The sequence below is a fragment of the Pongo pygmaeus genome, chromosome 17, assembly GCF_028885625.2.
Source record: "Pongo pygmaeus isolate AG05252 chromosome 17, NHGRI_mPonPyg2-v2.0_pri, whole genome shotgun sequence".
Taxonomy (NCBI): Eukaryota; Metazoa; Chordata; class Mammalia; order Primates; family Hominidae; genus Pongo; species Pongo pygmaeus.
Genome location: NC_072390.2, coordinates 51556218 through 51568940, shown reverse-complemented (window position 1 = coordinate 51568940; position 12723 = coordinate 51556218). Strand labels below are relative to the sequence as shown.

The window sequence follows — 12723 nt, the reverse complement described above, 5'->3', positions numbered from 1 at the left end:
AATAGATAAATTGGACTTCATTAAAATTAAAGATTTCTGCTCTACGAAAGATCCCATTAAGCAACTGAAAAGGCAGAGTCAGGAGCAGTGGCTCAAATTCCAGCAGCGGCTGTAATTCCAGCACTTTGGGAGGCTGAGGCGGGAGAACTGTTTAAGTTCAAGACCAACCTGGGCAACATAGTGAGAACCTGTCTCTACCAAAAGAAAAAAAAAAATTAAAGATAAAAAAGAAAAGACAAGTTACAGACTGGGAGAAAATATTTGCTCTTCACATATCTGACAAAAGATGTATATCTAGAATATATGAAGAACTCTCCAAACAGCAAAACACCCAAATGATCCAATTAGAATATGGGCAATACTGAAGAGAGAATTTACTGAAGAAGATAGGAGGGCAAACATGCACACACACAAAAAGATGTTCAACATTACTAGCCATTAGTGAAATGCAAATTAAGACTGAAATGAAATGTCACTATACACATATTAGAAGAGGTAAAATAAAAATTAATGACAATACCAAATGCCAACAAGGATGTGGAGTAAAGAAACACTATATAATAATAAAACAGCAATTTATCTTTTGAAGCACTGTTCTTAGGAAGAATTGTTAAGGGAAGAACAGCCTACATGTGGATAGGTTTATGAGAATTTGTCATTCAACAGGTCATGCTTCATGGCCAGAAAGGGTTGAATTTAGAAGACTCCCATCACTTGTTATATTTTATATTATGGTGGGTAGACATAAATTTGGAATGATGACAGCTAATCTCACTGCTTTACAATCTAATTCCACACCCCGAAATCTCAAGCTTTTACTTAATGCCTAATATTGTCCACAATGATATCATACAGCAAAGGATTCTGCATAATGGCAAGATCATTTTAAAATGTCTTTGGAACCCAGCAAAAATTACACCAGACTGCTCAGAAATAGATATTCTAAGCTATCAATTTGGAAGACAAGGTAATCTTTGAAGTCTTCCAAAGAATAAAGGGGAATTTACTTAGTAGACATAACTGATATGCATCTTGAGTAAGCCAAGATCCAGAAAAACCTCTGGTTCTACACATCTGCTATAGTAATACAACAATTTTACACTGTGCTCTCCAAACTACAGACATTGCTAAAAGAACAGGCAGGACTCGGGCAGGCGCGGTAGCTCACGCCTGTAATCTCAGCACTTTGGGAGGTCAAGGCGGGTGGATCATGAGGTCAGGCGTTCAAGACCAGCCTGGCCAAGATGGTGAAACCTCGTCTCTACTAAAAATACAAAAATTAGCCAGGTGTGGTGGCGGGTGTCTGTAATCCCAGCTACTCAGGAGGCTGAGGCAGAGAACTGCTTGAACTCGGGAGGCGGAGGCTGCAGTGAGCTGAAAGGGTGAGACTAACGTCTCAAAAAAAAGAAAAGAAAAAAAAAGAACAGGTAGTACTCACCAATTGTAATCCAGTTGAGACTGGTGAAGCTGCTGCTGTTTTAGAAGAAGCTTTGTCTCCTGCTGGGCAAGCAGATGCTGAAGGCGCTCCTTTTCAATTTCCAGTTCCATTTTCTGAAGCATCAGTTGCTGCTTTCTATCTTCTGAGATCTGCTTTTTCAAAGTTTCACTGGGTTGCAGTGCCCCTCCACCATGCACCAGAGATGCCCAAGAAAGCTGACAATAACTGCATGATTCTGGATGTGTCTTAGGATGTTGAGGGGCCATGTTTGTAGGATGGCTGTCATGAACACGATCTGCAGCAAGTCTATGACCACAGCACTGACTAGGAGTAGGCTTAAGGTGTGGACATTCCTTCATGTTTAATTCTTCTTGTGGCATTTTCTCTGTTGGGACTGCATCTACTGGTTTTCTCCCTGGAGATTCATAATTACATGTTGTGGTCTCTGATGGTATCTTATCTAGATCATCTTTGGGATGATGAAGGGTTACTGGTTTCAAAGAATTATTCCTAAATGCTATAAGGGATTCTGAAGCTGAATCCTGGACTGCAGACTTAGGTCTTTGCTTGGTTTGATAATAGGTCTGTGGTCTGGCTACGCTCAAGTAGGAACCATCGAGTTCCACAGATGAACACTGGAGAGTGCTTTTTCTACTGGATACCTAGAAAGAACCACAACAAGATTACCTGTCAAATAAGAACACAACAAAACAAGTTCTTTCGTTCAGTTTTTCAGAAATCAGTGATATATATTTACCAAGCCAAAGCTGTTGTTTTGTCTTAAATATTAAATTATAGCATTCGCACAGCTAAACAGACTTGTGCCCCAAAGCTACATCCATTTTCAAACAATCTACACTTCAGTAAATCTACATAAAGATAAGAAAAATAAGTTGCTGCTACATGTTGCTTAAGCATGATCTTTGGTGATTTCTGGAGTTGCAAATAAAGAGTTACATAAAATCAATTTTGAGAAGAGGTGAAAGCCTTAAACATTAACATCTTAAAATGTTTACTTTTGAATACTGAGCCAAGGAATCCATTCATTCACTTTAAATACTCTTTGGCCATTAAAAAGCATGAGACTTGATGTAAAACATTTCACCTTATACTGAATAGAATGTGATTTACTGGTAGAACTTTGATGAGGTTTTATAAATATCTTTACAGAACACAGATAAAACCAACCACTTTCAGCAAAATAGGATTCTAATCAAAAGCGTTATTTAAATACAAAAAATATTTAATTTCATCTACAAACATAAGTGATTTTTCAGTCTATTCAAGTGATTGATAGAACTCGGGCAGAAAGGAAGGAGTTGCAAATTATCTCTGACATGTCAATAGAGTCAGATTTTCCAACATTTTAGCTGTAAGTCTGTTCTGTCAGCGAGAACAAAACTTAATCTATATCAATGATTCTCAAACTTTAATGTGCAGCAGAATAAACTGAAGGGTGCTTGTTAAACATGAACCTATAGCTTCATCCCCAGAGTTTCCAAATCTTTCTGTCTGGAGCAGAGTCAGAGAATTTGCTCATGTTGCTGACCTGGGACCACACTTTGAAAACCGTTGGTCTATATCATGCAACACCTCCATCTGCCTTATTGTTGAGCTTGGCCTGGGAAGGTTGAGTTGTTATACTTAGCTCATCTCTGAACATCATTGACTTAGTACAACTAAGCAGCTTTTCTTCACAGTGTATTTCAGAAACATGGTGTATCTAAATTCCAGGTTGTCCAAACAGAAATATTATAGTTTAATGTAAATGTTGCATGTGTTACAAATGAGCAACTTGCCTATGAAGGCAGACACTTGTAATTAACAAAATAATGAAAGATATTAATGTGTAAAAAAGAAACTTAAACAAAACTGAAGGAGGTGCATTTCTGAAAATGAATCCAGCTAACGATCAGACTCTTCCAAGGGTGGCCCTTTATAACACAAAAACTTCCCTTCAATTTAGATCTGGAGCACTGCAAAAAAGGGCCTCCAAGTCCAATTACTTAACTAGCAAGACGGGTTGTTTGAAAATGTGTTATTCCTAGCAGCTGTTATTTCTTCTGAGCAGCCAGAGTATAACCTTTCACACAAATCTGAAAGGAACAAATCCACTTGTTGAGAGGCCTTGTTTTCCAAGGCCTATTTATTCTAGATACACAGATTCAGTCTTTAGTGAAAGCTAAAGAGAAGATAAGAGAAAGAAACTAAGCAGACCTAAACAAGTGAAATATCTGACAGCTTCCACTAACACTTCCTCTTCCCTCAGGCTTTCATTCAAAGCCCATTTATGTTAACACTGTACTTTCTTGCCATTTTCCATTTCTATTCAAACAAATCCAAAAAATCTTCTGTGTATTGAACACTTATATTAACCAAACAAGCAAAAATTCTTAATCTTCTATCCATATCCTCTGAAATAGTATCACTTTTCACGCACAATTATTTGCATGCTAAGGGAAGCTTATTTGCTCAATGCTGCAAGAGAAATACGACTTTTTTAGTAAACAAATATATTACAACTACAGTATTAGTTTCCTACTGTGGCTATAACAACTTAGCACAAACTTTGTGGCTTAAAATAACACAAATGTATTATCTTACAATTCTGGAAGTCAGAAATTAGAAATCTGTTTCACTGGGCTGAAGTCAAGATGTTGGGAGGGCTAGTTCCTTTGGCTCTGAAGACAGAATCAGCTTCCTTGCCTTTTTTAGCTTCTAGTGGCCACTTGTATTTCTCACTTTTATAGCCCTTCCTCCATCTTCATGGTGTGTCACTCCACCTCCTGCTTCCATCATCATCACACATTGCCTTCTCCTCTGACTCCTTCTGCTCCTTCTTAGAAGGACTGCTTGGATTTGATTGGGCCTACCTGGGTAATATAGTTAATTTCCCCCTCTCAAGAGCCTTAATCACATCTGCAAAGTCTCTTGCATTACGAAGTCCCTTGTGACACATAATGTGACATTCGGGAATTAAGACATGGTCATATTTGGTCTACCATGCCTATTTTTAAATAAAAAGTAATTTAAAACAATTGAAATAGCTAGCTACTCCACAGACATAAAACAAATAAATGAGAATAAATGAGATCCCTAGTATAAGGGGAGAAAAATCCCACCAATTTATTTCGCAACAGTTGCAAACGATGGACTGATGGGTAAAAAGTATCAACTAACAAAGATACACAGCAACATCATGTTTCTTATCCTATGATAAAAGAATGAAGGGTATTACAGTGATTAAGATTTTAATTGAATGACTGTATTAATGCTAAAGGATTTCTATTTAAATGAGAATGAGGAGAAGACTTGCTCTTCTTCAAAGAAGATGTGCAATCCTGTACACCAAACAGATGACAAGCAATAGAATGTGAACCAGTGCTAGGCAAAATTTCTAATAAGCTACTTCATAAAAAAATTAATTTTACATCTAAAGAGAATCTCTAGTCCACATTAATCTCTCCTACTCTGAACTTCTATAGTACTTACTGCCAGTACAAACATTTAACATTTATCACCTGCTACTTAGTATGGTAAACTATCTTTTACTAAAAGGTCAGAAATTACTAGAGATATATATATATATTTCAAATGACAGGTAAGTTTTTAAAAGATCCAGAAACTTATATATTTTATATTATATATTCAAATCCATATTTTATAGTCTCATTTTTGTTTCATAACATTATTTACATATGTCCATTTTTAGGTACTGACATATTCTACACTTACTTTAATGGTACTAACTGTAAAATTATCCACAAAATCAAGTATTTGGAATAATTAAAAAATTTTTTTTCAGGCAATGTTTCCTGTTGTTGAGAGGTAGTACAGCTTAATGATTTTAATGCATGCTTTGCCTAGAGAGCAATGCTCTGTCAATTACCTGCTGGGTTACTGCTCATGTGTAATAGGCAGAATTCTAAGATGCTCCCCATGATTCTCACCCCCTAGTGTATGCAACCTTTATTACCTTCTTTCCTTGAGTGCAGGGAGGACCTGTGAATATGACAAGATATAAATCTTTTGATTTTATTACATTTTATGGCAAAACAGACTTCATATGTAACTAAGGTTCCTAATCAGTTGACTTTGAGTTAATAAAAAGGGAGACTATCCTGGGTGTGCTTGATCTAATCAGGTAAGCCCTTTAAAAGAAGGTCTTATCCTGCTCCCTCATCCCCCACCCCACATAAGGTTGGAGATTCTTCTGCTGGCCATGAAGAAATAAATTGCTATGTTGTGGGAGGGCCAATCAAGTGGCAAAAACATCTGGAGCAGAAAGCAGTCTCCCGCCAACAGCTAGTAAGTAAATGGGACATGTATCATATATATGTAAGAAACTAACTTCTGCCAATGACCATGTGAATTTGGAAGAGGACCTTGAGCTCCAGATAATAATGCAGCCATGTATACATATGTAACAAACCTGCACGTTGTGCACATGTACCCTAGAACTTAAACTATTAAAAAAAAAAAAAAGAATGCAGCCCAGCTGTACTTTAATTGCAGCATTGTTAAGAACTTAAGCAGAGGACCCAACTAAGTTGTGCCCATACTCATGACCCACAGAAACTGTTGTGAGGTAATAAATCTGCGTAGCTTTAAATTACCAGGTTAGTGGTATCTGTTACACGGCACTATGAAACTAATATAGCACCTTACTCAAATTGCCTAAGCCTCAGGTTCCTCACCAGTAAAACAGAGATTAAAAAATGCATCTATTGGCCGGGCACAGTGGCTCACGCCTGTAATCCCAGCACTTTGGGAGGCCGAGGTGGGCAGATCACGAGGTCAGGAGATTGAGACCATCCTGGTTAACACGGTGAAACTCTGTCTCTACTAAAAATTTTAGCCAAGCGTGGCGGCGGGCACCTGTAGTCCCAGCTACTCGGGAGGCTGAGGCAAGAGAATGGCGTGAACCCGGGAGGCGGAGCTTGCAGTGAGCCAGGATTGCACCACTGCACTCCAGCCTGGGCGACTCTAGAGTGAGACTCTGTCTCAAAGAAAAAAAAAAAAAAAAAAGCATCTATTTCAAAACTGAATGCGGTGGTGAGAAAGATGGGCAGTTATCAAGGGCACCAATTTATAAAAGTCCAATTTACAAAAAAGAAAAAAACCCACTCATATTTCTTTCAAGGAGAACACTGTATGTGGTGTGTAGATGAGGTGGGGGAGAAATCCCCAAAGGCCATGTTCAGTTACAACAGGTTATATCTAAACCTCTTCTAAAGTGAAGGAGTTCAGTAACTTATCTTTATTTTGCTAAAGTTGAGTTTGCAAGTCAGGCCAGAATTGAATTGCTTAACAGATAAGTTATTCATTTTTCTCTTTCATACAAAAGATATCACTCTACACTAACATCTTGCACTGCCTTTTAGGGTTCTTGTAAGGATTAAATGAAGTAATACATATAAAGTGCTTGGACCATATCTAACATAAAGTTAGTATTCAAAAGAATGTTTCCCATTATTATTATTAATATGATTCTTCTCATTGAATTCTGACTCAACAATTTTGAAGGAAAGAGCTATATTTATCCCTCTATGCACTGCACTAGGGCTTGTACACAGACATTCTCAACAAGCATACGGTCTGCTATATAAGCTTAACAGAAAAATTCAAGATGGGGTATGGGTCACAGTAACTAAAGGAAGAGGAAGACAACAGAAATTGAAAACCCCCTGTAAGAATCTGAATATAAAAAATTAAGCTATTTTATTAGTAGAGTTGAAGACAGATGTTGCCTTTAGGACACAAGGAAGTAACAATGGGCCTGAATGAAATAGATGTATTTTTCTTTCTGGAGCTGCTCCAGGATTTCTATACTTACAAATATAACTTCTCTTAACTAAGGCTTAAACCAACATGAACTCCCAAATGGCTGCCTCTGACATATGGGTTTAATGTGATTGTTTTCCGAGATATAACAGTAACTTAGAAACCAAAATTTTTTTTAAACATTGAGGCGTAATTTACAATAAAATGCAAAGATCTTCAGTGTACAGCTTGATGAATTTTTATATTTCTATCTATCTGTGTAACCATCACCTAGATCAAGTTATAGAACATTTCCATTACCCCAGAAAGTTCCCTTGTGCCCTTTCTAGTCGATAGCACCTCCTCAGACTCCCAGGGATAACTATCATTCTGACCTCTATGACCAGATTCATTTTGCTTACGCTAAACCTCAAATAAATGGAATCATAGAGTATGTCACTCTTTTGTGCCTGGTTTCTCTAGCTCAACATAATTTTTTAGCTTCTTCTATGTTGTATGTTTCAATAAATAGTGCATTCTTTTTATCACTGCGTAGTATTTTTCTTTCTCTTTTTTTTTTTTTTTGAGATGGACTCTCGCTCTGTCACCCAGGCTGGAGTGCAGTGGGGCGATCTTGGCTCACTGCAACCTCCGCCTCCTGGGTTCAAGTGATTCTCCTGCCTCAGCCTCCTGAGTAGCTGGGACTACAGGCGCACGCCACCATGCCCGGCTAATTTTTGTATTTTAGTAGAGACAGGTTTTCACCATGTTGGCCAGGATGGTCTCGATCTCCTGACCTTATGATCCACCTGCCTCGGCCTCCCAAAGTACTGAGATTACAGGCGTGAGCCACAGCGCTCAGCCCGCTGCATACTATTTCATTGTATGAATATATCACAATTCATTCATTCTCTTGTTGACAGATATAAAATTGTATCTAGTTAGGGGTTATTATGAATAAAGCATGTATGAATAGTCTTATATTAGGCTGGTGCAAAAGTAATTGCGTTTTTGCCATTAAAAGTAATGATAAAAGTCTTTTTTTCAGATATATGCATTTATTTATCTTGGCCATAGGGTAAGCATATGTTTAACTTTATTAGGCACTGCCAATCCAATAAGTTTTCCAAAGTGGTTATTTGATTTCATATCCCACAAGTGGAGTGTAAGAGTCCCAGTTGCTCCGCATTCACTTGAACACTTGGTAGTGTAAGTGTTTTTATTTTCAGCCATTTTGGTGTGTATGCAGTGAAATCTCGTTGTGGTCTTATTTTGCATTTCTCTTATATGTCATGATGTTGAACAACTTTTCTTATGCTTTTTGGTCATGTGAATGTCTTCTTTTGTGAAGTGCTTGGTGAAAATAAGACCTTTAAATAATTCAGAATAAGTGTTAAAGAGATGGAAAATAACAAATGAAGGTCAAGGAAGAACTTTGTACAAATTATTTCTCTGAACAGTCACCTTCACTGACCATTGAATGCCCTACATTTTCCAAGAGCAGCCTGTCATCACTTAGGCTATTTATTATTATTATTATTATTATACTTTAAGTTCTGGGATACATGTGCAGAATGTGCAGGTTTGTTACATAGATATACATGTGCCATGGTGTTTTGCTGCACCCGTCAACCCATCATCTATATTAGGTATTTCTCCTAATGCTATCCCTCCCCTAGCCCCCCATCCCCCAACCCCAGTGTGTGATGTTCCCCTCCCTGTGTCCATGTATTCTCATTGTTCAACTCCCAGTTATGAGTGAGAACATGCAGTGTTTGGTTTTCTGTTCCTGTGTTAGTGTGCTGAGAATGATGGTTTCCAGCTTCATCCATGTCCCTGCAAAGGACATTAACTCATCCTTTTTTATGGCTGTATAGTATTCCATGGTGTATATGTGCCACATTTTCTTTATCCAGTCTATCACTGATGGGCATTTGGGTTGGTTCCAAGTCTTTGCTACTGTGAATAGTGCCACAATAAACATACATATGCATGTGTCTTTATAGCAGAATGATTTATAATCCTTTAGGTATATACCCAGTAATGAGACTGCTGGGTCAAATGGTATTTCTCGTTCTAGATCCTTGAGGAATCGCCACACTGTCTTCCACAATGGTTGAACTAATTTACACTTCCACCAGCAGTGTAAAAGTGTTCCTATTTCTCCACATCCTCTCCAGCATCTGTTGTTTCCTCACTTTTTAATGGTCGCCATTCTAACTGGTATGAGATGGTATCTCATTGTGGTTTTGATTTGCATTTCTCTAATGACCAGTAATGATGAGCTTTTTTTCTTATGTTTGTTGGCCACATAAATGTCGTCTTTTTAGAAGTGTCTGTTCATATCCTTTGCCCACTTTTTGATGGGGTTGTTTTTTTCATGTAAATTTGTTTAAGTTCCTTGTAGATTCTGGATATTGGCCCTTTGTCAGATGGATAGATTGCAAAAATTTTCTCCCATTCTGTAGGTTGCACTTAGGCTATTCTTAACTCAGAGCTTACTATGTAGGATGCCAAATGTTTTACATATTCAACCTTAATTCTGTAAGGTAGTTATTCTAATTACCATTTTACAGATGGGAAAATGAGGTTTGATGAAGCAATACAACTTTCCCAAGGTCACATCAACGTTGCATGTGAGATATGGGAAATATCTCACTCTGTTACTTCTGTTACTCTATACTGTTCCTTCTAAAAAAAAAAAACCCAACTTCTTTAACGTGAAATATAATAAACAGAGAAATGTTTACAAAACAAATATGAACAGCTCAGTAAATAATCACAAGGCAATACCCATGTAACCACTATCCAAGAAAAAAAAACACAACTTGCACACAAAAGACCCTCCTGGCCCCACACAGTTAGTACCCTCTATCTCTCCAGTCAAAGGGAATGACTATTCTGACTTTTAGGGAAGTAATTTCTTTGCTTTGAACCTTTTGTGCTTAAACATCCATACTAGAGTTCAGTTTTACTTGTTTATTTATTTATTTATTTTATTAAATTTTTTTTTTAGAGACGGAGTCTTGCTCTGTCACCCAGGCTGGAGTGCAGTGGCATGATCTCGGCTCACTGCAACCTCTGCCTCCTGGGTTCAAGCAATTCTCTTGCCTCAGCCTCCCAAGTAGTTGGGAACTACAGGGGCATGCTGCATACCTGGCTAAATTTTTGTATTTTAGTAGAGACAGGGTTTCGCCGTGTTGCCCAGGCTGGTCTTAAACTCCTGAGCACAGGCAATTCACCTGCCTTGGCCTCCCAAAGTGCTAGGATTACAGGCGTGAGCCACCATGCCCAGCCTACTTGTTTATTTTTTAAGTATAAATGGAATCATATGATATATATTCTTTTGTGTCTGGCTTCTTTCATCTAACATTATATTTGTGAACCTTATCCATGATGTTGCGTGTAGCTAGAATTTATTCATTTTTATACCTATCTTGCAGAGGAATGTGGAGTCCTGATAAGTAAGCAACAAGGAGGAAGGGGTCTCAGGTGGGGGAAAACAATTGCTCTGAGAGACAGCTAATCACAAACAAGCTGCTGGGTTAACCACATCTCTCTGCACATAACCCAAGCAGCACAACCTCATTCCACATGTAGCCCCTACAGAACAACCCTAGAAAGCTTGCCTACAGTCCCTGCCTCTTCACAGATAGCCCTTCTCTGTTGTGTTGTCTGTTGCACCCTTGCAACATATATCCATACTTTCTCTAATAAATCTGCCTCTCTTTACCTATGACTATCTTGGTAAATTCCTTCACCGCCTGTGATGCTGGCCTCAGCCAATTGCAACTACAACAAGGTCGGCAAACTTTTTTTTTGTAAAGGGCCATACAAAAAATATTTTTGGCTTTGCAGGCCATGAGATCCTTGTCATAGCTGCACAGCTCTGCTTTTGTAGTGCAAAAGCAAGAGAGATAATACATGGACAATGGTTGTAGCTGTGTTACAGTAAAACCTTATTTATGGGCAGTGAAATTCAAATTTCATGCAGGCCAGGCGTGGTGGCTCATGCCTGTAATCCCAGCACTTTGGGAGGCCAAGGCGGGTGGATCACGAGGTCAGGAGATCGAGACCATCCTGGCTAACACGGTGAAACACCGTCTCTACTAAAAATATGAAAAAAAAAAAAATTAGCCAGGTGTAGTGGTGTGCGCCTGTAGTCCCAGCTACTCAGGAGGCTGAGGCAGGAGAATGGCATGAACTCGGGAGGCAGAGCTTGCAGTGAGCCGAGATCGCGCCACTGCACTCCAGCCTGGGCAACACAGCGAGACTCTGTCTCAAAAAAAAAAAAAAAAAAAATTTCCTGCGATTTTCCAATTTCATGAAATATCCTTTTCCCCCAACCATTTGAAGATGTAAGAATCATTCTTAGCTCATGGGTTGTACAAAATCACGCAGTGGGCTATATATGACCTGCTGTAGTTTGCCAACTGAACTTGATGATTATACTAAATATTCTTTCAATTGAAGAATGCTATGAATAGGCATTAAATAATTCTATGAATATGCTCAAAACCCAATAATAAAAGTGAACAATATGACTTGAAATGTACTACATATTTACATTTTTTTCTATGTAATAAAAATGAGCTAGATGAATGAACAAATGACATTTAGCAGAAAAGCATGTAGGGGGATATATATAGGCTACAAAAACAAACTGTATTTAGACAGGAAAAAAATCTATAGATTACAACAGATAAAAAAGTTAAGTTCACAGTGGTAGCATATTAGGATTTGTCTTATATAGCCTGGGTGTGGTGGCTCACGCCTGTAATCCCAGTACTTTGGGAGGCCAAGGTGGGTGGATCACTTGAGGTAAGGAGTTTGAGACCAGCCTGGCCAAAATAGTGAAACCCCATCTCAACTGAAAATACAAAAATTAGCCAGGCATGGTGGTGCACGCCTGTAATCCCAGCTACTTGGAAGGCTGAAGCAGGAGAACTGCTTGAACCCAGGAGGCAGAGGTTGCAGTGAGCCGAGATCACACTACTGCACTCCAGCCTGGGTGACAGAGGGAGACTTCATTTCAAAAAAAAGAGAAAAGGATTTGTTTTATACTAAAGATACCACAATTTTTGGCTCCTAAAAGTAACTTCCATTAAGGGCGACTTCTAACATGGTGTGCCATGGAATCCACAGCATAAAACAAACATGAGGAGAAAATGAAGATATCTTTGGTTTACGACAGAATTGAAGCATAATATCTCATAACTTGGGTAGGCACAGGCTAATGACTAGATAAAAGACACTAATGACAAAAGAACAAGGATTAAAAAAAAAAACCTGTGAGAGAATTGGTTTGGATACAATGAACGATTTTCTAATATTGAAGATAAATAAATTTCTGAGTTAGAAAAATATTTTCTAAATCTTTAAGATAATTTTAAAAATACAACATTTTAAAGACTGCATAGAAAACAATGCCTATTTATAAATATGTATATGATCTTGTATACATGTATGCACACATACACATGTACATAAGCACATACATGAACACACACCAAAAATCACAT

At 38.1% G+C, this 12723-nt stretch overlaps 1 protein-coding gene across 11 annotated transcripts in view; it reads right to left on the bottom strand.

Moving 5' to 3' along the window:
- Positions 1-12723, bottom strand: part of KIAA1328 (KIAA1328 ortholog) — a 396501-nt gene that overhangs the window by 158558 nt on the left and 225220 nt on the right. For all 11 annotated transcript variants that reach the window (XM_054461100.2, XM_054461101.2, XM_063653602.1 and 8 more), the window contains one exon: positions 1439-2100. In XM_054461100.2, the coding sequence (XP_054317075.2) occupies positions 1439-2100 (662 nt within the window). The remainder of the gene's footprint in view (positions 1-1438; positions 2101-12723) is intronic.